The 25,815-nt window shown below is 46.4% G+C and overlaps 1 protein-coding gene across 1 annotated transcript in view; it reads right to left on the reverse strand.

Annotated features, from left to right (window-relative positions):
* Positions 1-25,815, reverse strand: part of LOC130705015 (cadherin-23-like) — a 157,724-nt gene that overhangs the window by 122,440 nt on the left and 9,469 nt on the right. The window contains 1 exon segment of the mRNA XM_057530605.1: positions 24,370-24,502. Within this exon segment, the coding sequence (XP_057386588.1) occupies positions 24,370-24,502 (133 nt within the window).

Here is a 25,815-nt window from a genome sequence, read left to right on the forward strand (position 1 = left end):
TCAGGTGGCTGACTGATAACTTGATGTCCCATAGCTTAAATCACCCCGATCTCTGGCTCCATTTTTACATGGCATCTTCACCTGTGGATGTCTAAATTTATCCTTTTTATAAGGACATCTGCTCTATTGGCTTGGGGCCTATGACCCTACCCTAACGACCTCATAGTAACTTGATGACCTATGTAAAGACCCCATCTGCAAATACACTTAGTCTGAGGTATTAACAGGTAGACCTCCAAAACATGAATGTTGAGGGGGACACAATTAAGTCCCTAACACTGCAGTTGCCCACAAACTGAGGCCCGAGGGCTTGCAAGTCTAACTCAAGCCCAGGGTTGAGTTCCCAGGTCCAGTGATGAGTCCTTGGGTTTCCCTCGTCTAGGGAATGTAGCACTAAGGTATGGCCAGGTCACTTGACCAGTCAGTCTCAGTTTAACTCTGGTCTGTGGTAGTTAATCTGCAAATTGTTGGGCTTTAATTCCCTGGAAGAGGTGGCACATACCCCATGCCATCTTCTAGGATTGGATCCAAAGGCATGCCTGGCAGAGCCTAAGGTCTGCCGGGCTGTGGAGTCTGGTGGCCTGTGTAGGGATCAGGTATTCTCAAGGAAGGTGGCTCACACCTCTCGGGCTGTGCTGTCAAGTAGGAATCTGAGCTTGAATTTGGAAGATAACATGACTTCTAAGCTATGGTGACAGGTTTCTGCCAGGACACCTAGAGGAATTTGGTTCTAGCTAGCTCTTTGAAACGTTCTTTAACTACTTTGCTGTAGGTCTTGCCTCAAAACTGAGGCAGGGCTGCAGGACACACTAGGAGTTGGAGGCAGAGCTGGGATTCTGGGGGAGCGAGTCCCTTAAACTGGGAAAGGGACATTCAAGGATCTTGCTTTAATGTCCTTCTCAGGGGCCAGATATAGAAGGCTGGCAAGAGAGGAGCTGAAAGTAGCCCTTGGTGGGGAGCCAGTTATACAGAGAGATGGGGGTAAGATTGAGGTCTTTTGCCAAGCCTGCTTCATAGCCAAGAACAGAACTTTTGTGCTATTCCAAGACAAGACCCCCTGCCCTATTTGGGAGCCCTATAGCAACCAGATAATGAAAAAGGAGCTTAATTGTAGATACTTTCCCTAAACTTGGACTGGATCCATTAGTCAGCTTGATCATAGGCAGCTCTTAGGTGAGGTGGTATGTGGAAAGATGTCTGTCTGATTTTGGTGTTAGGATAATACTGGCCTCGGCCTTAGTATTCCCTCTGCTTCTATCGTAAAGATGATAGAGAATTGACATCACTTCCTTAAATGTTTAGTATCTGTAGTGATGCCTCCTCTTTCAGATACTAACTTGTCTTCTCTTAGCCTGGCCAGAAGTTTACTTTCTTGATCTTAAAGAACAAGCTTTTGGTTTCACTAGATATTTTTTCCCCCTTCGTTGACTTCCTGTTACCAACTTCAGATTTTTGCTAATTCTTCACTAACTTTGGACTTAACGTGCTCTTTCATTTAAGTTCCTACCTTAGGAAACTAGATTTTTAGATCTTTATACATTCAATGCTGCAATTTTCCCTCTAAGTACTGCTTTTCACTACAACACATTTTAATAAATTGTCTTTTCATTTAGTTAAATAGTTCTTTGACCTTTGTTACTTAGATGTATGTGCATGACCTTTGTTACTTAAAAGTATGTGCAATCTCCTAGCATTTCAGGGTCTTGCAGCTATGCATTACTGACTTCCAGCTTAATTCCATTGTAGTCTGAGAGCAGAGATTATGATTTCTATTTTTAAATTTGTTAAGGTGTCTTACGGTCAGTTATGGCCAAAATGTGGTCTATCTTGGTGAATGTTCCATGTGAGCCTGAGAAACATATCTGCTGTTATTTAATGAGGTAGCCTAGAGATATCCTTTTATAGCCAGTTGATAGGGATTGAGTTCAACTATGTCTTAACTTTCTGCTTGCTGCATCTATTTTCTGAGAAAGGTGTTGGTCTCCAACTATAATAGTGGATTCATCAGCTTTCTGCCTCATGTAGTTTGACAATGTTAGGCTTATGCACATTAAGAATTGTTATGCTTTCTTGAAGAATTGACCCTTTCATGTAATGCCTTTCTTTATCCCTCATAACTTTCCTTACTTTGAAGTTCTGACTGAATAGCTACTCTTGCTTGCTTCTGACTAGTTTTAGCCTGGTATATCTTTGTCTACTGCTATGTCTTAAAGTTTCTTGTAGATAACCTATGGCTGGGTCATGTGTTTTGATCCACTGTGATCTCTTAATTGGTACACTTAGACCACTGACAGTCAATGTAACTGATTAGATTAATATCTACCACATTATTACTATTTACTATTTGTTGCCCTTGTTCTTTTCCTATTTTTGTCTTCCACTCTTGTGCCTTCTGTGGTTTTAATTGAGCATCTCGTGATGCTAGTTGCTCTCCATAAAATATCAGTTATACTTCAACTTTTTAGTGGTTGCCCTAGTCAGCCTGATCATAGGCAGCTCTTAGGTAAGCTAATCTAAGTCCACTTTCAAATAACACTGTATGGGTAATAAGTACTTTATAAATCGAAATTCCTTTGCATCCCTTGTATCTCTGTCAGACTTAAATATTATTCACAAGTAAATTATGTATACATAAGCATACATAATCAAATTGTTACAAATAAACTCATATTACAATAAGAAACCGACCTTCACTTACCATTCTGCCCTGTCAATATAACGATAGATCTGAGTCTCTGACCTGTATCTTTTGAAAAAACATCCAACATTTCTTGCAAGACAGGTCTACTGGCAACAAGTTCAATTTGAGTCTTCATTTCTGAGGGATAGTTCTGTGGAATACAGCATTCTAGAGTTCTCAACATCTCAAATACTATACTCTCCTTCTTTGTATAGTTTGAGAAGTAGGATGTGGTTCTTTGTTTCTATATAAGGTGTCTTTTCTTGCTGCTTTCAGGAATTTTACTCTTCTGTAACTCAAAGTATAGCTTGTCATTTCCCCTGCTCAGTGCTCTGAACTTCCTAGATCTGTGGTTTGGTGTCTAACATCAATTTGGGGATATTTTCAGTCACTATTGCCTCAAATACCTCTTTCCTCTGGTAGTCCCATTATATGTATGTTACACCTTGCCCCCAGTCCTTACATATCCTAAAAAAGTTTTTATTCTACTTGTCCTTTTGGTTTTTGAGGATTCTATTGATATATCCTGTAACTTGCTTCTTCCCCAGCCATGTCCAGTTTAAGCACATCAAAGGCCTTATTCATTCCTGTTCTGTAGTTTTTTCTTTAGTGTTTTCTTAGGATTTCCATCTGATTACATGACCACCTGTTCTTTTTTAAAATTTATTTATTTATTTTTGGCTGCATTGGGTCTTCATTGTTGTGTGCAGGCTTTCTCTAGTTGTGGCGCACGGAGGCTACTCTTTGCTGCGGCGCGTGGGCTTCTCACTGCAGTGGCTTCTTTTGTTGCGGAGCACGGGCTCTAGGGGTATGGGCTTCAGTAGTTGTGGCACGCGGGCTCAGTAGTTGTGGCTTGTGGGCTCTAGAGCGCAGGCTCAGTAGTTGTGGCGCATGGGCTTAGTTGCTCCGAGGCATGTGGGATCTTCCCAGACCAGGGCTTGAACCTGTGTCCCCTGCCTTGGCAGGTGGATTCTTCACCACTGCGCCACCACGGAAGTCCATGACCATCTGTTCTTACAGGTGGTCTACTTTATCCATTAGAGCCCTTGGCATATTAATCATAGTTAAATTTCCAGTCTAATTCCAACACTCCTGCAATGTCTGGTTCTGATGTCTGCTTTCTCTTGAATGTTTTTTGCCTTCCAGTATGCCCTGTAACTTTTTCTCGATAGCCAAACAAGGTATACTAGGTACAAGGAACTGCTGTAGATAGGTCTTCAGTAACTTGGTAGTAAAGTGCAGAAGGAAGGGTTCTGTAGTCTTGTGAAACTTTTTCTCTTAGTGAAGTTGTCCAGAGGCATAGGCTCACAAGTATCTTTCCTTTTCTCCTCCCCCCTTAGGTGGGAAAGGCTGGCTGGAGTGGGCTGGAGTTGAGTATTTCCCCTTCCCCAGGTCAGCTAGGCTCTCATACCCTAGCAGGTGAGGGCTTAGTTAACTAGTTTCCCCTGAGGGCAGGCCTTGTTAAGAAGAGTGCACTGGCATATTTCACAAAGGTTTCTTTTCCCTTTCTGCCAGAGCCAGATGTCTTTCCTCTATTTAGTGTGGGAGCCTGGTAGAGTTCTTGGAGGGAAATGCCACAATACCATGGGCCCCCCATGACTGTGTCCCCCTGGAGCATTTAACTCACAGGGTTGTCTGCACTAAGCCTCCAGCAACTTAACAGTTACACTTGAGGTTGTCCTACTCCAGCACTGGTTCTCATGGCAGGCTCAGCTCCTGAGTCTCTGCTGGGGTAAACTGTGGCTCCTTGTATTAATCTGTCTCCCCAATCCTGGGACACAGCGCTTTGTCCTATGTCCTCCCTTCTTATGGGTCCAAGAACATTTTACAGTCTGCTCAGCTTAACCTGTCAGGACAGTGGCAACTTCCAAGCTTTTTACATGTAAAACCAGAAACTAGAAGTTGAATATACTTGACTCAGCTGTGAGTGACCATATACCTTGGGGTGGTCTGTCCCTGTTCCCCCATCACCTACATAAGGAAGGACTGTTTCAGGAGATAAGTCTAAAGCTTTCAGAGCTTCTGTTGTTTAGGTACTGTCCTTAAAAACAGACCTGGAATTATCATGGCAGTGGCAGGCTAAGCATGTGGCTCATGGAGGCCAGCTGTACAAAGAACTCGAAAGCATGACATGGCCTAAAATCTCCTCCTCTAGGGTCACTATTTCCTCTCCTTCTGTCATGAGGGTTTCCTATGGATTTGTCTTTTCATGACACAATGACATCTACCTCTTCCCTAAAAGCTTTGTCTTGAGGTAGAATTGACCAAATGATAAAACAAACACCATGACTTCTACCGTACTCATCACAGCTTACCACATCCATCACCTCACATAGTTGCCATCTTTGAGAACACACTGTACTGTATACTGGAAATTCACTGGGAGAGCTAATCTTAAGCTGATTTCTTACCAGCACTTCTCCCTGCCGTTCCCCTGCTGATTGTGGGGTCCATCCCACCAGACTCTTCTCCGTGGCTGGCAGCATATGCTTCTGTTCTCTGCTTTCTGTGTTTCAGTGGTCCCAGAGATGCTGCAACTTCTCGGTATTTTCTTCACTTGGGCTGGCCTCTAGGCTGCCCCATCCCAGGTCCTGTAATCTGTTGCCTCCAAAGCATCTGACCCTCTGTCCTTAGCTCTGCCTAGGTCAGTCCGGCTGTAGTTCTTCTTGGTTAGGTTGGCATGTTTCCCAAGCCGTCTTTCCTTGTGCTGGCCATGGGATCTACTGCATTGCGATCTAGGATTTTGTGAGGTCCTTGATGTGTGCTAGAACCATTTTATGCACAATTGCTCACTCTTCACTTTCTCTTGGTATAACTGCAGCCTTCTACAGAACTAGATGTATCAGTATCTCAACCAGATTCATGACCACTGAGGACTACTGGCATTCCCCAGTATGATCTCAGGTTCCCATCACTTTAGTCCTTCCAACAGACAAGTGAGCCCAAGAACATATCTTCTTGTCATATTTTCTCCTTACCCGGGATTCGGAGGCCTATGGGAACAAGATCAGCTCTAAAGAAGAGCTGGAGAGTTAGAGCAGAAGCTTCAGCAGGTCAATGACTGCTCAGCAGTACAGCATGCTATTAGGTGAGTGAAGGACACTTCTGCTATTGAGGCCCTGAAGGTACTGACTGAGTGGAGAGGGCTCCAGGAGCCCTGTCAGTCCTCCAGGGCATCTCACATAAAATGGGGAAGTCACTTGGCTGTGCTGGTGTCAACTCAGGTAGGGCATCCTTGGGACTCTCATAGGCTTCTGAGATTCCAATGTCTCTGGGACACCTAACTTTTAGGTAAGTCTTTTAGCATCTTCAGAAAGGCAGAAACACGGTAACTCCAAGATATGGGGCTTGACAAGAAAGGTGTCATATGTATCCAGTTACAGGCATCTTCTGCCTCTAGGAGAAAGGAAAGTTTCAGGTTTGCCTTCTTGTTGAGAGATGAGTTGGTATCCTGGGCCCCAGATAGACTGGACCGACCTGGAGATATGTCACATAGATCCCTATGTTCCTAAAGAAGACAGCCATCACTGGCTTTGCCTCAGGCTAGGGACCTGCCCAGGTCTGTCTGACTGTTTTATGTGCCCTGATGTCTTTGTCTTCCATGTATACTCCCTAGAGTATATGTCCAGAGGTAAAATACCACTGGATATTGGAACCTGGGACTTGAGAAATGAGGATGAGGCTTAGCTTGCAGTATCTCTAGTCTGCTAAGTACAGGATGATTCTTTCCTGTGGTCAGTTTCTTTTAGACCCAAACCTGTTTTTTCTTGTAGAAACCTGGCACCCCTGTCCCTGGGACTTGAGGCACCAAGATGGAGTGTAGCGTGCATTGCTTCTCTGGTCTGCTGAGCCCAAGATGATCCTTTCTTATGGTCCAACTTATCTGTTGGATCAAAACCTTGGGTTTCTACAAAAGAAACCTATAGAAACTTGGGATCCCTGTCACTGGGACTTGTGGCATCAGGATGCGAGGTAGCTTACATTGCTTCTCATGTCTTCTAAGCACAGGTCTCATCCTTTCCTGTGGTCCAACTTATCTGCTGGATCTAAAGCCTGGTTTCTTAAACTGTAGAAACCTGGGACCCCTATCCCTGGGACTTGTGGCATCAGGATGGAGTATAGCTTAGATTGCTTACCTCTAGTCTGCTGAGCACAGGTCTCATCCTTTCCTGTGGTCCAACACTTCTGCTGGATCTAATAAAACCTGGTTTCTTTTGTGGAAACCTGTAGAAACTTGGAACCCCTATTCCTGGGACTTGAGGCATGAGGATGGAGTGTAGCTTGGACTGCTCCTCTGGTCTGCTAAGCACAGGTCTGATCCTTTCCTGTGGTCCAACTTACCTGCTGTATCTAAAACCTGGTTTCTTTTGTAGAAACCTAGCACCTCTGTTCCTGAGACTTGAGGCATGAGGATGGGGTATAGATTGGATTGCTTCTCTGGTCTGCTGAGCCCAGGATTATGCTTTCCTGTGGTCCAGTTTCTTTTACACTAAAACCTGTTTTTTCTTGTAGAAACCTGGCACCCCTGTCCCTTGTGGCATTAGGATGAGATGCAGCTTGTATTGTTCCTCTGGTCTTCTGAGCACAGGTCTGATCCTTCAGTGTGATCGCTAGTCCTGTGGATGGTTATCTGTGATTCTGAATGTAGAATTTTGCTTTCCATAGAGCATTTCACAATATGTATAGAATAGGCCCTTGGCACAGTCTGTCAGGATAGACTGTTGGTAAACGTGCTTAGTCTCTTTGCTTCACACCTACGTATGCGGCCAGTTGCCGGGCAGGCAGGTGTGGATGTGAATACAACTCTAAAAACTTTCACTGAGTTCCAGGATATATGTGAGAATCGTCTTAATCATGAAATCTTCAGGCTTTCATCTGTTCTCTAACCTGAGAATGAGATTTAAATTCAGAGCATAGGTATGCCCCTGGGCCACTTCTCCCTGAAGTTGAGCTGACAGGTACAGGAGGCACACTAGGTCATAAATTGTTTAGAAACTGCTGGTACTACAAGGCCAGTGGCCAGGGATCTAGATGTGATGGCATGTACTTTTCTAGGCATCTCTGGTCTCTGGACAATGGACTTGGCCTAATAGTCCTAGGGCTAAGTGGCAAGGGATCTTAGGAAGCAGTGTAAGTGTTCTTCCTGATATATCTCCTTCTCTGGCAGAACCTGGGTGGGCCAAGCAGTACAACCCCTGGAGGACCTAAGCATGACTCGAATGGCCTCATGGTAAGAGATTAGGTTTTCTTGGACTATGCCAGCAGGTCAGGGGTCTAGACTTGAGGATGCGAAAGGACTGACTCAGCTGGGGTGGCTAGCTTCCTTGGGAACACCTTGGAAGGTTTATAGTTACCATCCAGCAAAGGCAGGCTTCATGTTCATGGATGTTGCCTGAAAGCTAAGGCAGGAGAGCAGGACCTCCTAGGAGACAGGCAGCAGTACTGGGAATCTGATGGGAGTGCTGTCCGTGTCAACTGGTAACTACGACAAATCCAGACTCTTGCTGTAGCGCTGCAGAGTGCCACTGCAGGAGGATTAACAAAGGCTGGTGAGTCACTAGAGGGGACTTATGCTAAAAGAAGTAAGAGTCCCATGGTATCAAGGGAGACAGCTGTGTAGAGTCATGGCCAGGAATGGGACCTGGGGCTGTCCTATTGATAGGGACTTACATAGGTACATACAAGACACTTCCTGGGTCTATGGCGAAGAAAACTCTATTTCTAAAAATCCTTTCAAGCTTGGCTGTTGGGTCCATTGGTCATCCTGGTTGAGGTGAAATATCATGGGAGTTTCCTCTAATACCTGAAGGACTCTTCTAGAATCAGCATCTAGGGATGATGCAGATGTGTTATTTGAGATCCTTAAAGTCCAATCTTTGAAAGACTCTTACCTATCTTAGGTAAAACACAAAATACACTTGGATATGCAGCTATGTGGGGCTAAGTGACTGGCTCATGATGGCCAGTTGTATGTAATGTCTAGCTGGTCTGCAATGTTACTTCCTCCTGGGTTGTTTCTTTCTTGTCACAGATGCTGTCACTGAGCTGTTGAGTCTCCTAGCAGGTGACTTCTCCTTGCTGGGAGCCCTTGAGGAAAGCTCTGTTCTCTGCCTGTGACTCAGGGTGTTCTTCACTCTGGGGCTCTCCTATCCACAGTCTGCTGCCCTGTGAAATGGGTCCTTTTGGACTATTATCCTAGTTCTCACCTTTCTGACTCTAGGATTTCTGGAGCCATCAGCTGGTTTGGGATAGCTCTGTATTGGTATCTCCCCTTATTAATGCTTGCTTGTTGTTTCAACTAGGCAGCCTCATCACTGCTTCCCATAAGCTAGATGCAGGCTCTTGGTCAGGTAGGTTAGTGCGACTGTCCTTGGTCCTGCCTGACCCCCACGTAGTGCCCTGGCAGGTGCTCCCCAGCACTGTCAAAATTAGCCTTTTCTCTTGTTCTGACCTGGCTCAGGTTCAGGTTGGGTTCTTACCTAGTCTCTTAAGACCCTTTTGTCCTTAGCTTCCACCATTGTTCCCCGGGACCTTACTCCTGCTGAATATGCATATGTAGTAAGGAGCTCCATCTCAAGAGAAACATCTTGTACTTTGAGTTGTGTAGAACTTCCTGTGATTGCTTTTTCCACTATCTTGACCACTATCTCAAGAACGCAGTAAATGGCTCTTCCCGTACTAGAAACATCTTTACCATGACGAGCACATATAAATGGTCAATTTCAAGAAGTGTACTGGTTACTATAGGCTTTCAATAATCACATACTAGTGGTTACTACAGACTTTCAATAATCACGTACTAGTACAATGAAAGAAAACAGGATGCGATCATTTCCATGTAGAACATATAACTCCAGATCTAGTCCTAAATGTAATTCATAAATTCAATATTCAGTAATCACAATATTTACTGTTACTCTCTCCACCTTTCAGAATCAGGACACAACTTGGAGCTTGCCTCAGTCTTGGATAATATGTGCTTCACATCAGCAGTGGCTGAGCCACTGTGAATAATGACATTTCCACATAAACTCAATATCTTAAATTAGGCCCTTATTTTGTGGTAGTATAGTATAATACGTACATGTACATGTTAGCAATATGAAGTCCTTGAATTGACAGTTGACATTGTCTGTTGGCACTGGCCCCAGTGATGGGATAAACATACTTAAACAAGTTGTCTTTAATGGGTTTCATCTGCTTTGATCATTGTCATTCACTAAAGAGATGGCCTGGAAGTTGGTCATAGGCATCACTCATCCTGGAAGAGTCCTAGGATCAGGTGTTGCGGTACCTAAAGGGCTTTTATCTAGATCTCTTGTCATAAGATCTGACAGAACTTCCTTTCACTTCCACTGGGAGTTTTACCTCTTTTCTTCCTGGGAGTAACTATTCTCTGCAGTGTATCAATGCAGGAGACAATCTAGGCATCCTTGCTCCTTCTGTTCTGGAGTCTTGCTCTTTAGTCTGTCTTTCTGTAGGGTAGTGTTTTCCTGTTCTTTTCTATCTGAGGGCTTGATTTTCAACAACTGAGAACAGAAATGGTAGTGGCAGCCATTCATATGAAAACTGGCAGGTATATGCTATGCTCAGCTGAGCATGGGACATGGCCTTTCTCCAGGAGAGTCTTTCCTTGGTCCTGATTGGTCTCCTAGACTTTTTGAACATGGCATTGTACATACCCTTTTTCTTAGGGCCTGAGACTCTATCTAAACTCTTGTCCATCTATAAAGAATAGACCCTTCGCCAAAAAGGCTGTTGGATATGGCAACTAGACATGACATTTCTGGCTGACAGAGATATATAAACCTTTATTACTTGTTGCCATGGTCAACATCACCTGCCCTTGCTTAACTGGATATTGTCTGCTCTTTTCATTCCTAAGTACAAGTATGTCCCCAGGCCCTCCCTTCCATCGAATTGACCTCACAGGACTAGTAGGGACCACTAGACCTGACCAGGGCCTTGGAGGTCAGAGATGACCTGCCCTGATGTCTTCCAGTTGACTTTGATTTCTACTGGGCCTCCTAAGCAGACAGTTGGCTTTAGTTTCCTGGGCTCATGGAGCAAGGAAATCATACAAATAGTATCTGTCTCTGGCAGAGTTTGAGGTCTGCCTGGCAGTAAAGTCCAGGTGGCTCATGGCTTGACTTGGATTTTCTGTACCAGATGGTGAGGGTCTCAGGCTATATGGGCATGTAAAGGATTTGTGCTTAAAGCTGCTGACTAGCTCACGTTACCTTATCACTTGATATGGAGGCACTGATCTTACCAATGGGTGAGTTCAGATTTAGGTTTCTTTACCACAGACTGCACTACGTGGAAACAGAGGCAGAGGCACCACTGGGATACTGAGCATAGTCTGGATCAATCTATATGTGTGAGAAAGTGACTAACCAAAGATCCTGCACTGGCTCTTCCTAGAAACTGGGGCATAAAAGCTGCTAGGAGAAAAGCTGGCACTGGCCCTCAGACTGTACTCATGCAAACAGAAGAAACTAGCAGGCTCAGTGAGCCCTAGGCTGGGAACTTAGCTCTGGCAAAGCCCAGTTCATGGCCAAGAGCAGGTGTTCCTGAACCTCACCCTGATGAGAGCCTAGTGTTTAGATGTATATATGACCCCTTCCTCATCCAGGACTGTCTTAGCTCTGAATCTAATGGGATTTAATTCTGGATACCTTAAGCACGGTTATTGTCTGCTGGTCTGAGCATGGCCTATGGGAGTAAGCATGCTTTATCATATCCAATAAAAACTCTGCTTCAGGATACCCCTAAAATAAATGCTAAGATGACAGACCAAAGGGGCATCATGGTCTTGGAAGTAGTGCTTAATGTCAGGGAAATACATGGAGTTCAACTCTTATGAGTGGGTACACAGTCATAGTGATTACATGGTCAATGAATCCAGACATAGAAGAGCATGGAAGCCATGTAGGGTACTTTGTAGACATTCATAATGGTGCTGATAGCTTACTTTCATTACTATAAAATGTCTCATGTGCATATATTAATGGGTCATCCTGTCTCTTACCTACCAGGTCTTACCTGATTCACATTATATATACACCTAGTGTTTTTGTTATATGATACTGAGCTGTGGCCACCATATCTTTCCTAGCTGTTCTCCCAGGAATGAACACTAATTGCTCCTGTCACCACAAACACCAAGAACAACCTTATACATGTGGCCTTAGCTACCTGTAGGAAAAACCTTTTGGGTTTTACCCCAGGAACAAAATTGCTTAATTTGACTAAATGATACCAGATCATTCTCCAGAACGACCATCCCAGTAAACATCCCCATGGCAATGCATGAGTATTTCTGTATTCCTGCATCCCTGTCAATATTTCATGTAATCCAGCTCTCTGGCACTTGCTAGTTTAATGGGCATGAAGGGATCTCATAGTATCATTTGCATTTCTGAGTTTGGACATTCTTATGATAGGGTCTTGGGTATCCTTGACTTTGCCTTTTTTGGGGTTTCCATAGGTCTCATATTTAAGGGATTCTTATTCAAAGAGAATAGTCCCTCATTGGTTTTATATTACATTCTAACTTGTTTTGATAACTTTGTTCTCAGTATCTTCTATTGAAGAGAACTTTTTTTTTTTTTTTGAGCAACTGATCTTTTATTTTTTCACACACACACACTGTATTTTAACTTGTATTTGAACTTTGATCAACCTCAAATCTTGCCTTATGGTTTATGCTATTAGGATCTTACAAAATTGTTTCCTATCCCAAGGTCACATAACCTGTTTTCTTCTATTATATTAGGTCTCTAATCAGTCTAGGCACCATTATAAAAATATGGCTAAAGAGCTTTCTAAAAGACTTGAAACATACAGTGGTATTGTATTCAGCTGTCTTTCTCACTAGAGTAAACTGGGTTTTCCCCATACCGTTTAAACAAGTTTATCCTTTACCATTAACCTGTGGTAGCAACTTTGTCATAGTTCCTTTGCACACTTGGGCCTTGCTCCTCTGTCCCTGTGCAAATACCATGCTGCCTCTCACTACAGCAATCTATTGCTAGGGCAAGTCCCCTTTATACTTTAAAGTTGACTTAGCTATTTGTAGACACTCTTCTCCATATAGGTTTTAGGGTAAACATATTCTTCAAATTAAGGATTTGGGATTACTTTGAATTTATGAAACGAATTTAGAGAGAACCAAAATCCTTAATTCTTTTATAGAGCATGGACTATTCATTCACTCAGAACCTTATTAGAACCTTAAGTTAATTCCTAGAAACCTTATAGTTAAGTACATTCCCTCTTCCTGGCTTGCTAAATTAAATCCTAAACAGGTGTAAACTATCTTCCTTGCTAGAAGAAAAAGCACTTGACTTTTTTTTCTTCCTTGTATTAACATGGTAAAACACCTTTAGACTTCTGAATCTGAACTCTCCTTTTTTTCCTGGGATAAAACCTACTCGATCACATAATCTTACGTACACCATTGGATTCAGTTAACTAACTTTTCAGTCTTTTGCATCCATAGTTGTAAGTGGAATGGGCCTGTGACTTTTCTGCCTGGGAACTAAATCTGATACTCCATAGCAATAAAATCATTCTTCCACAGAGTGCTCCAAAATAAGTTATACCTTTCAATGCCCAGAACATATTCAAGCTAGGAAAGAAGGCTGTCTGACTCCTCACACTGGCCCAGAGGCATTTGCCCACCGTGGTGGGCTACTGGTCATTAGAGCTGGTGTTTCCACGCTGGCCTACCTGAAGCCACTTTGGGGGTTTTCTAGCCAGTGAACATCTGCAGTATTATCTCCAGAGAGCCAAGTTAGTTCTTCATGTTCATGCAGATATAGCAAGTTTGAACTTGTGGGATCATTTGAGAATTTAACGTCAAGTCTTTAGCTTTAGTCAAAAAAGATGTACCACATTTTTCCAGACTCTCCTGTATTTACAATAACTCAGTTGTTATGAGAAGGAGCACATTACTCTAGAAAGACAAGCAAAAATGTCTTTCAGAGATCACTACTGCAGTGGTCTAGTGCTTACGCAGATATTTCTCCATGTATGAAATGAGACCAAACCTGAATACAATCTTATAATTCTTTCAGTCATTGATCTATCTTCACATCAGTAAGAGCTCATTGAATTCATATTTCAGATTTTTCCATTGACTCCAATGTTCCCTAGAACCTGTCCAAACAGCTCTCAATCCTACCATGACTTGTCTGGTTATATATCTAGTTTCAATCTAGTATAGTCCCTTCTGATCTTTAAGAGACCAAGTAAGTTCCAGGACACCCCACATTCTAGATTGGTTTGGTAGCTGCCCTTTAGTGTTGTCTAGCTTGTACCTCTATCTTCTGTATATCCTGGAACTTAGAACTTGCATCTAAATGTTTGAGGTCTAGCGTAATGTTGAACTCAAATTTATTTTGGGTAATACTCCATGTTGTATCATCAGAAGATGTGATTAGTGAATTTCTACTGGATTAAGGTGGCAGTCTGATCCCTCATAGTCTCTCTCCTTGTGATTAGGAAGAAATTCAAAGTGTCATCACTTCAGCATTAGACAGACATTCAATGTCCTGCCTCCATATATTAGCTATCCTGACACACACCGACAGTCCTTGCCTGGATCTGGGATGCTGTACTTAGAGGCGATGCTGCCCTCAGTCTCCTCTGCAGAGGGTCTGATACACTGGCAGACGGAGCTCCATCCTGGTCCTCCTGGGTGTCCACCACTCCTTTTTCCCACTTCCTGGGATTGATGTAGCTGTTTCACATGATGGTACCTCTGTTCCAACAGCGAGTTTTCTCAGATTTACTCTTTACTAGCAGAGACCTTGTGAGGACCTAGTTAACTTTCAGTAGCTTCTCTTTAAAGAGCTTTTGTGTTCTCACTGAAAGGTTCCCAGGGGTGTTATCCTGGGGAAAGCAGGCACTTTGAAATAGATGGGAGCTTACAGTCGACTGTGCTAGTGAACACCCTCTAAGCGTGCGTGAGCCGTTCACACTGCAGCATCACCTTGGGCAGCGGATATGGCAGTGAATGGGAGGAAGGCCTCTGCCCTCCAGGTGAATGAGGCTGTATGGACTTCACAGGCTGCTATGACGAGCATGCCACTGAGACTAGGGTCAGGCCAACTGCTGGAGGCGGATCTTAGAATCTTACTCAGACCTGCTGTGGCTTATGCGGGTCTGACGCTGACAGCACCCATGGGGCATCCAAGGCTGGCCCTTTTGACTCCACCTTCACGTTCTGATGTTGTGGTGAGAACCGCAGTCATGGAGATTGCTGAGAGCAGATGCTCCTAGAAGACGAGGTAGCATCTTAGACTATGCCAAAGCCTCTGGTAGGCCTTGCCCTGATGGTGACTTTGTGCCCAAAGGGACGGATTGACTTTTTGAGCCATCCATATTCAAGGCTGTTCCTGAATGTTGCTGGCCCCCAAAGGTCCTTCTGTGCTAATATGTTTAGTAATAAAGGTAACAGTAAAATTCAACATGTGAGGCCACTGCTGGCATCTATCCTCCACTGGCCAGGGAGGGGGGTGGGGCAAGGGCTGTTCTCATTCAAAGAATTCTTCAGCCAGTGTGGGAGTGATGCTGTTTCTGTTAGTGTAACCTGCAGTGACTGTGACAGGAACTGGGCATCTTGCTGTCAGTTATGTTCAGTGACTCTCTGCATGCCCTCTTTCCCTGTCGCCATGCACCACAGGTCACATGAGTTACCTCACTGACATGATGGAAGAGGAAATGATGTCACTTCTGGTCCAGGGCATTAGGGGGGTAGGTGTGCTTTCCCCATGTTCTTGTGTGGAGGTGACCCTGAACCTGTCATTCCTGGGCCTGTACTAAGAAGAGAGCCTTGCACAAACCACCTTACCCTCATGAGACTTGAGCCAGACATAAACCTTTGTGTCAAGCCATCTAGAACTGAGTTACGAGACCATAACTTAGCATTACCTGGACTGATACATGTACCCCATGGACTGGGAAATACTCTCCCAACCAACTCCGTCACTGCCCATCTCTGCCTCGGCTGTGACAGCCACTGCTGCTCCTGGGACAAATCCAGATCTCCAGAGCTGTCACTGTAGGGCCCAGGCTGTGTTCAGAGCTTCAACACCTTGCTGTTCCCTCTACTTCTGGTAAGATACCATGTGATCTTGTTCTCCCAAGGTCTCACTTCTTACTTGTTTAGGCCACCCCCTGGAGGAGAGTTCAGACTGTCTCTACTTTGGTACAAACTGAAGCTAGAACACTACTGATTTTTTTTTTTTCCATAGAATTCTCAAGCTAGTAAGAGAACTCTTTTCCTACACTTAGCAGATGAAGATGACATCTTATTAGAAAGTACAAAACTAGATCTTGGACTAGAACTTTAAAGGGAAGCATTTGAACATTCTGCCACAAGAACACATAAAACAAAAACAGTGGGAAACCAACACTCAGTATCCACTTAATGTTTTGGTGTTGCTGCTTCTACCCTTCTGCAGTATATGGGGGTTTAACCAGGTGTTGATCTGGTTCTCTGGCACTTACATAGACTTGTGGACTCTTCCAATCATAGAAGCTCAAACCGATCTGCTGCCCGTTTGTATTGGTGGCTTGACCTTATCAGGGGTGAAGACTCTAAATCTCTCCTAACTTGCCACTGGGTGTCTTTCTATCCCCCTGGCCCACCTGTAAGCTGGCAGAGGTGCTTTCCTGGGGAGAACTCCCGAGACTCAGAGTGGCTGAGGTTTGATAAGCCTACCAAGGGGTAGGCTTCTGCTGCCCCAGAGGCCACCCTAGGCCAGTACTAAGCAGCCCCTAGGAGGCAAGGAATTGCAGTGAGGCTCCTGGGGTTATCACTTGGGGACCTCGCTGGTCTAGAAGACATGGCAGCCTGCAGGGCCAGGGATACGTGCTGGGCTCTTGCCTCATTCTTCCTTCCCTGTGTGCAGAGCCCTGCTCCCTCAGCATGTCTTCTGTGGCCTGTGGGGACAGCTTTTCACTCTTCTCCTTTGAGTCTGTTCTTTACCCCAGGTGCGGGGGCCGGGCGGTGGGGGGCAGGAGAGGATACAGCAGGGGAGCATCTGGACACCTGGTTCTCTGCCCTGCTCTGTATGTATGGGAGTCAATTGTCCTGGTCCTTCTGGCCGTTTCCATGTAGCATTTCCTGACACCCCCTGAATTAGAGTTACCTGACTGGTGACCAAAGCCAGTAGTAGTACAGAGCAGGGTGTCTGAATACTTTTCTCTCCTGTATGTTCTTCTGGGTTCCTCTCTTCTCGTAACTCCCAGGCTAGGGGAGCTGGGCAGCCTGGGTGGGTTCCCAGGGCTCAAGCCTGCTCAAATTCTGTCAGTTTATCATCCCTTGCTTCCATTACAGCCAGGTTTGACAGTTATCATCCAGGGGGGCTCCAACTCCTGAGTGGATCTTGAGGCTGTCGAGGGCATAGGTAAGGTCTGAGGCTGCCCAGCAGGTGCCTGGCCACAGGCATAGTTCTGGAAGTCTTCACAAGGAGTCTGTTTACTAAGTTGTCAGCTCTTCTATAGTACCGGGTGTAGAGTCAAGGCAGCAAGAATTGGACAAGTCCATCTAGAAACTGCCATCTGGAAGTCAGCTGGCAGCCCTGGATTCTGGAAGATGCCTTCCATTACAGGTGCTTCTGACTAAAATACGAGGAGCCTGTCCCGGGGTTGGAGGTGAACAGGAGAGAAACTGGAGCTGATATTAGCTAAAAACCGTATTATGTCTAAGTCAGTGACACACAGGGATCTGAGGGGAGAAGGAGCTACAGCCCCACAGCAAAAAAAAAAAAAAAAAAAAAAAAGAAAGAAAGAAAGAAAAAGGCAGCATTGGGGGCTATGAAGAAGAGACTCGAGGCTGGCTTGGGATAAGGACTGAATGTACAGACAAGTCCAGAGGCATCACCACCTGCTTCCCACCACTTTTATATACACCTGACACCTCAGGTGCCATGTCTGAGAATAAGACTTGGCCTGACTGGGAGGCCTGACATGCTAATCTCTCTGGGGACTAAACATGGTATATAGTAGAATAATTATATTTATCTTGAATGACTACATTTGCAGTTGGCTTATTGGGGGTGGGGTGGTGTAGTGGTGACTGGGGAAAATGAACTGAGTTCAAGGGATTCCCTAGTGTCCCTGTCAGGCCTCGAGGATGGCCCCAAACCAACCAGGTAGGATTCATAAACACGTTCTAATTGTTGACCTGTGGCCACACCATGGTACCTCTAGGCCAGCTGCCCATTGGACTCCTATAGCTCTGAGGCCCCAGGGCACTTAAGAAGTAGAAAATTTCCCAAAGTCCAGGTAGAACACTATGGGATGCAGAGAAACTAAAGGTGGTATTGGGGAAGGAGCTGTCTTAGTCTCCTCAGACCCCAGGACTCCCTGGAAGATAGGGTTGGATGCTTAAGTGCCTAGTCTTGTAAGTTTATTTGAAGAAATGAGGACAGAGTATCTTGTAGCAATTCCATAATTTCCAAGTGTTTCTCAGTCAGTGCCTTGTCAGAATTGGGTTGCTAACTGTTTTTGACTTAAGGTTAAAGGTATCTAGGCGTATGGATTCCAGATAAAGAGCTGGTATGACCCCAACTCGGAAAAGATGGCCAGGGTTGACAATAGAGGCTTCAGCCAGTGTCAGACCTTGCTGGGATTCTTAGGCTGAGTCGAAGGCTCCATTGTGTGCCCTTAGAAAGTTAGGATCCCATAAAAGGGATTTAAGCAAGGGCAGGAGGCTGGTGACTAGATCAGACTATCTTTAAAAATAACTCAGGCCTACAGACAAGAGCCTGGCTGGGACTTCGGCATGAAGTGCTAGTGACCTCTTAGAAAGTTGTAGCTCCTCAGGTGAGAGGGTGGGGGTGAGGGAAACAGGTTTGGGGAGTCAGAGTGAAACAGATGGGTTCAAGAAATTCTTAGGAGATAGAACCAGGTTAAAGGAGAGAAGCAGAAAAAAAGCTTTTGGTCATCTAGTGGTTGTCGTTAGGTCCACAGTGTGACATCAACTGAGACATCGTTCTAGTTCCTTAGAGGCAAAAACAAATTAGACTACAAGCCGAGAAGCAGGACTAAGAAGGAATCCTGTAAACTCTGTCACCTCTTCTGTCCAGGGTTTATAGCTGGAGACGGAGCAATAGAGATGACGACAGAAGTGTCCGTAGGGGATAAGCTACTTGTAGGCTACTGGAGGCCTTAGGAAGAATATCAAGATAGGGGTGGACTATCAGATTGGGGCAGACTAAGTGAGATGGAGAATGGGCTGTTCAGCTGTGTCTTTAAAAAAAAAAAAATCTAATTAGAGAACGTCAGAGGGTAGAGATGGATTCTAAATTCTAAAGAAACTAGACTCTAATTATGGAAAGTGTCCAGCAGCACATAAGCTGAAGATAGTGAACGCTGTCTGATAAAATAAGTCTCCTGAGAAACAAGTGTTTGCATTCACCTTTCCCTTCTGTTGCTCTTGTTCAGTTCCTGTCACTGTGTTAATTGTATAGAGGGTCTAGTTAGAAGCTGGCTGCTGACCTTACTCCACGGAAGCCTTCTAGGATCTGCCTCAGTGGATATCTGAGGCCGGGGAAGGATGCCACAGGCTGAGGCAGGTATCCCCAGGATGCCCGGGAACCGCCTTGGATATCCCCCTCAGTTCACCTCCCAGGTGTGTGGCTCCCTGAGAGCCAAGGTAGGGGGAGAACTTGCTTGTTCTAGAATCTAGATGGAAAACGGGGCCTTATTTCAGTTGTGGTTCAGGACTTGACCCAATGGCTTTTCTCGCTCATTTCCCATCTCTTCAGAATTAACTGCAGCAGGTAGTGGCATCTGGGGACCCCGGCTATGAGCATCCTGGCTCCTGACCCACTCAATGCTGTATGTGGAAACTTGTCTTCAGAGCCTTCTTCCTGGTTCTATCAAACTCGTTCGCCTTCCCTTCTACCTGGGGCCTCTGTTCCTGCCAACCATGGAAATGAGGGTAATGGCGGCCACAGCTCTTGGCATCCGGGCACTCTGCCTGCTTGTGTGTTGTCTCCCAGCTACGCCAGGCACTGGAACTTGCCTGGTGAGCTCCATTAGGGTCCCAGCTGGGCTGCTGGTTTCTCTTCAAAGCTGTTTTGCTTCTTCTGCCTCTGAGCCCTAATTTTCACCTATTGCAGTTTGCTCATAATCCAGTGGATGGGGCAGTCTAAGGTCTAAATCTGCCTAATTTAATCTCAGTTTTCCCTTCACCCTAGTCATGTGGGTCAGGTTCTGGCTGATAGTAATAAATGTGGCTGGAACTTGTCTGGGCCCACCCCTCCACTAGATTCACTTATGTAAGCCTCTCTCCTTCCTGCCTCTTTTCCCAGGTCATGTCTCCTAAGAACTCTTGGCCCCAGGAGTTACTTTAGAATTCTTACGTGGGGAGAGCTTGTCATATTTATCATGCAGCTGTGTATGTGGAATATCAACCTAAGCAGTAGACTGTGCACACGGCATGCCTGATGTTAGTAGAAATCGTGAGGAGGCCAAAGCCCCCTTAATACTGTTGCTTCTTGGTCCCATTAGAGAAGATGGGACCTCAAGGATACCCCTTGAACAGGGGTCTTCTGGATCACAGCAGACAAGCACTTCATCCTCCCTTGGACAGAGACCAGAACTGGCCCGTGGCCTGGTCACCACTGTCCTGCCATAGTTATCCCAGGAGCTGTTCTGTCCTGCCTTACTCTGCTTAGGATCTGTCCTTAGAACAGCCAAGGTCACTTAGGAAGCCTCCTTAAACATCTGTCCCACAGACCCTCCAAGTCTGTCACCCTAGAACACATCACCTAGGGTCCAGCCTGTCTCTTAGACCTGAGAAACTTCCTGAGGGGGGGTCTCTCTTCTATTAAAAACTCCACACACACTACTGGACATCAGCTTTGTCATGGCCTGGGGGGTAAGAGAGCCCAGTCTCTGCCTTTACAGAGCTCAGTGTAATGAATGACAGGTCATAGTAGTATGTGACATCCCTGGGCTGTGCCAGGTATAGCCTGCACTTGGCATGGGAAGCTTACAAGGAAGCTCTGCCTCTGATTCAGAGCTCAGAATTGCATTTCTCCCCAGGGAAGAGCATCTCTTAGCAGAGGTCTTGTGCAGAAGTTAGGGCTGCAGGCACCTTGCATAGCTTCTTTTGGGGCTGGGTGCCCCCCAGCTGAACTGATTAGAAGCAGGTATACTCAGGTACCCACTGGCTCACAGGGCTGTGTCTGCTCAACAAATGCACATTGTATACGACAGGATCTCTCTCAGAGGGGAAACATAGCTTAGGTTTTCATCTTCTACACAGCCTTGCTGGTTCCCCTCTATTCTCTCCCATACATACCTCCCCTTTGAACTTGCCCTTGGGTTGCTAGAGGTCCATCCAGTGTAGGTTTCTGGCTCCTGCCTGCTTTGGGTAGGAGCCCTGGCCCTTGGATCAAGCCTTTGGCTGCCTTCCTGTACCACAGTGTTCTCTCTATACCAGGGCCCATCCCGATTCCCTGTTGCCCATGAGGTATGTTCTCCAGGGCCCTTCATCTTTCTTCATCTTTCTCTCCTCTCTCGGTCCTCAGACTTGCCTAACATTCTCTTTGTGGCCCAGTACCTGGGCTCTTGACTATGTCCTACCTGTTGCCTCTGACCTTTTGGTGTGGCTCCTGCCCCTCAGGCTGCTCTGGCCCCCCTGCTGGCAGTCTACACCTCTGGCTTTGCTGCCAGCACCTGTCCTATGATGGTACAGACCTCAGGATTCCTCCTTGAACGAGGGTCTGTGTTCATGGGTGAGTCCAATGTACTAGTTTCACATCTAGACAGCTTTCCTTTCTATCCAAGAGTGAGACTGAAGCTCCCTAAATTTGCAGGAAGAGAAAGTTGTAGCCTTGCTGGGGGTACTGGCTCTCCAGGAGTGGCATGTGAATCTTTCTTGTGACCCTGGATTAGGCAGTGCCTGGGGCCCTAGCAGCTGGGTCCCTTGGCCTGAGCTGGCAAGGGAGGCTAAGGCCAGATGCAGAGGGTGCTGGGCTAGTATGGTGGCTGATCTTGGCCCAGACTCTAAGGGTGTCCTAAGCACATCACACATAGTTGGGGCAGCGGGTACAGGCTGGTATCACTTTGAGTCTTATACCCTCCCCACCCTTTCCATATCTCCAAAGGAATGGTCTTGGAAGTATAAGAGAACAGACGCTGGGAATACTGAGCATGGATCTACTTCCAGGTACAAGCTGGTTTGCCTCTAGCCTTCTAGACTAGCATCCCCAGGAAACAAGCATCATAGGCCTGGAGAGCCCTGGGGAGACAAGACCTCCACAGACTTCTTGCAATTCTAGCCCTAGGATGTGCTGAGGCTGAAGTAGAAACAACGACCCAAGCAGGAAGGCATCAGCTGAGTGTAGGTGATAAGCAGAAGGAAGGGATGATATCTCTGGGATCTGTCTGGACCAAGGCAGCATTTCTGGGGATGGGAGAATTTGTTCACAAATGGCAGAAATTGGAGAAGGGAGGGCAAGAGGCTGAGAGGGTACCAGTATACTAGAAGTTCTAAGTTTTCTATATAGATCTGAGGTCTGGCTGAGCATGGAACAGAACACAGGATAATAGAATCATAGCATAATCCATGGTTGCTAGAGTGAAACTCACCTTGGAGAACTTGAGCCAGGGGGCTCTCACAGACAAGACTGGGACAGTCAGGTCTATTTAAACATCTCATGTTCCCCAGCAGAGATTTGTTGAAGTACTTGGTGTCCTAGTCATACTTCCAAGCACTAAAATATAATAGTCTAGGAGGTGGAAATAGGCTACTAGCATTAGACCTTTGTAGAGAGAAGTCTTGAGGCATTTCTCCTGGGTGCTATGGCCTCCTGACCTCTCTACCTCCCCGCAGGGAAATCAGTGCTGCTTAGAAAGTCTGCTCTGATACAGTGAAATCCTAACAGCAGGGGTCTAGAGCAGGGACTTTTTCTAGCAAAGGGCAGTTCTAAGTGTAAACCTGTCCAAGCCGTCACTCACTCCTGGCTTCAGCCCCACCTGAAATCAGGCTGAGGCCACAAGTACAATAACCCTCAAACACAGGGGTGCCTTTCTCCAACCTGAGGCTTTCAGAGGGGATAAGGGGGTATGTGGGGAGGGTGAGCAGGAGGCAAGAGATTGGGGCTGGGAGAACCAACCCTCTACGGCAGCCAGACCTAAGGATGGTGACCAAGATGGTGGAAGGAGGTGCTGCCATCTTCAGCTTGTATACCCCCAACTTGTGGACTTTCTTTGGAACCCAATAAAGATCACTGGGTGAACTAACCTGGCCTGAAACACTGGCAGTGATGAGAAGGCACCAGAAGCAGAATTTCCTAGAAGTTTTGTAGAAGGTGTTTGAAGTCAACAGTCTATGTTTGAACTAGAACTTGTATCAGTAGCTGAGCTCGAATCGAAGCTGGAGACCACTGGCTTGGCTGCGGGCCCCTGGTCCACGTGCTGGCAAAGCTCAATCCATCAGTTTGACTAGTGGTGGTCCTGCAGCTGGTCGTAGCATCAGGATGCCGAACGATCGTTAGATTCCACAGTCACTGCTATGGAGCAGCCAAAAGATCTTCCCAGCAGGTATGAAACTGCCACACGAGAACCAGGGATCTCTCCCTTTATTTCTTCCTGGGAGCATCAACCTTCCCTGTGAGTGGCTCCTGACTTCGTTCTTCTGGTAGAATCTAGGACAAGCAGGCGACTGAACAAGTAGAGTCCAAGCAAACTCTGAACCCATCCGACCAGGCTGGTGTGCACAATGGCTGAGGCCATTAGGCCCTAGACAGATGTGCTGAGAAGGCCAAGCCACCTCCGCCCACGGGACTAGCAGCCCTAGTGTGGGTTCACACCTGACTACACACTCGGCTCCTGAACCCTCTGAGAACCTGCAGTAGTTTCACAGAGACTGTGAACCTGGTGCTAAAGCAAGACTCTGACACTCAACAGAAGTGGCTTCTCACCTGTGGCCCAAAGCTTTCCCTGTGTCCTTATTACAGCTCATGGACATCTATTCAGGTAAAAGATTCCATATGTACGCTGGAATTTGGGTCTCTGTATATATCTAACTGGTCTGCCCTGACCTACATCATACATTGTCTTCCATTCACCATATGTAAGGTCCCAAGGGCACCCAGTAGCATCACTAGGGGCTGGAGTCTTGTGTTAAAAAGATAGAAGACCATCTCAGCACAAATATCACCATGGTGGGAGGCCTGGACTCAATATCCAAGACCATTGCTCTGACCTCTGCTTTACCTGTATAGGTTCCAGAATTCTTGGGAAACATGGAAGGAAGACTTGGGCCAAAGCCAACGTGAAGGACAGAAAAATCTAGCAGTTGTGTTTGGCTAGAGGCCAAGAATGAGTAGATCAGGGCCCGGACTACACGAGCCACCTGTTCCCCATCCACGAAGGCATGCCTGGAGGGCACGAGCCAGCATACCGCAGCCTCCAGTTGCAGGAGGCCATGTGAACCCATGGCCTGGGGTGGGGAGAGATGGGACCCGGGAGTAGCAGATAACATATCACATAGCCCTGCTTTTGCACTAGCACGCGGCCGTGGCAAAAGGACTGCAGATGGAATGGGAAGCGCTATGGTCACGAAGGGCAGGGGTGAAGCGGGGCTGAACATTGTAGCCTGGCTCACTGGGTATCATCCTAACCAGGCTGTAATAGCACTTCCTTTTCTCGCTTACCCTGTTTTCTGCCCAGAGCCAGGCACTGCCCCGGCACCCTGGTGATGGTGGCCTTGCAGCCCAGGCCCTTGGCATGGAAGCTGCCTTCTGATGGTGGCTGTGATTTGGCTTCAGGGATGTTCCCTCGGTGGCTCTATGGACAAGGGCATTCTCAAGGGCAAAAAACCAGTAGGACAGCATCTGTCTGAAGCCTGGACTGTGGCCCTCCCTGGCGAGTGGCAGAGACGGCAAGGGACTTCCATCCTGTGCGAACAGGTGAGAGCCAAACCTGGGGAAGTCAGGGTTGTGTGGATGAACCTAGCCATGCTGGCTGTCTCTGACCACCACTTGTCTGAGTCCTTCTGCCTGTACCTGGATTTTTACCATTTTGGTCCTAGGGGGAAGCAGCACCCACTTGTCATTACGGAAGCAAAGTCGGATACCACCTCTTGCAGGTAGAATATAGACATGGGACCAAGGCTCCATTGATGTGCCCTCCCTGGATTTGGAATAGAAGCCAAGGAGGCAAAGCTTCAAGGACTCTGGATGATAACCTTCTCTCTGCTAACTGTGACAACTGCAACAAGATCAAGTTTCAGGCAGCACTGGAGATGGCCACGTCTGTCACATCAGCAGTGTCGGCTAGAGCATCTAGTACTCAGTGGTGGGGCTGGGGTATCCTCACCAGACAGGTCTGCTGTGTGCCAGACTCCAGCTCTCCTGAGGATCCTGCAGGCTACTCCCAGTCTTCATGAGTTCCTTTTTCTGCTTGCCTGAGTCCCTCTGCCTGTACCTGCATTTTTACCGTTTTGGTCCCAGTGGGAAGCAGCACCCACTTGCCATTAGGGAAGCAAACTCGGATACCCCCTCTTGACTTATAACCAAGAACCTTGCCTGAGAGAATTGCAAGCTGGGCTGGCTGGCAAAGTTTTTGTTTTTGTTGCCTTATAACCAAGAATCTTGCCTGAGAGAATTGCAAGCTGGGCTGGCTGGCAAAGACCTAGACCTTAAAGGAAATGGACTGCATTCTGGCCCAGTTGGGGCTGAAGGCAGTGATAATGCAGCTGGTATGAAGGTGTGAGATTCTCACAGCCTGTGGCATGTGGAAACAGAACAGTGGCTGAGAACAATGGGCTTTAAGCTGCCGAGCGACCACTCAGCTTGGTCTTGTCACACCTTTCATGCTACTCAAAGGGAGTGGTCTGTCACCCAGAGCCGTGCTTCAGTGGACACACTGCTGCTGGGCCTTCCTTACATCCTTTCAGTAAGAAGCATAACACTCGGTGGGCTGTTTTTGGTTTTTGAAGACAGCATGTGCCGTATTCCGGTTTCAGCGGTGACCTAAAAAGGCTGGCTTTGAGTGGCACCCAGAGCAGGATGTAGCTCTGCCCCTTGGCTCCCAGGATCCAGCAGAATGTTGGTGTACAAGTGTCTGTAGCAAATCAGGATGCATTATGGAACTCCTGG

The sequence above is a fragment of the Balaenoptera acutorostrata genome, chromosome 16, assembly GCF_949987535.1.
Source record: "Balaenoptera acutorostrata chromosome 16, mBalAcu1.1, whole genome shotgun sequence".
In the NCBI taxonomy this organism is placed as follows: domain Eukaryota; kingdom Metazoa; phylum Chordata; class Mammalia; order Artiodactyla; family Balaenopteridae; genus Balaenoptera; species Balaenoptera acutorostrata.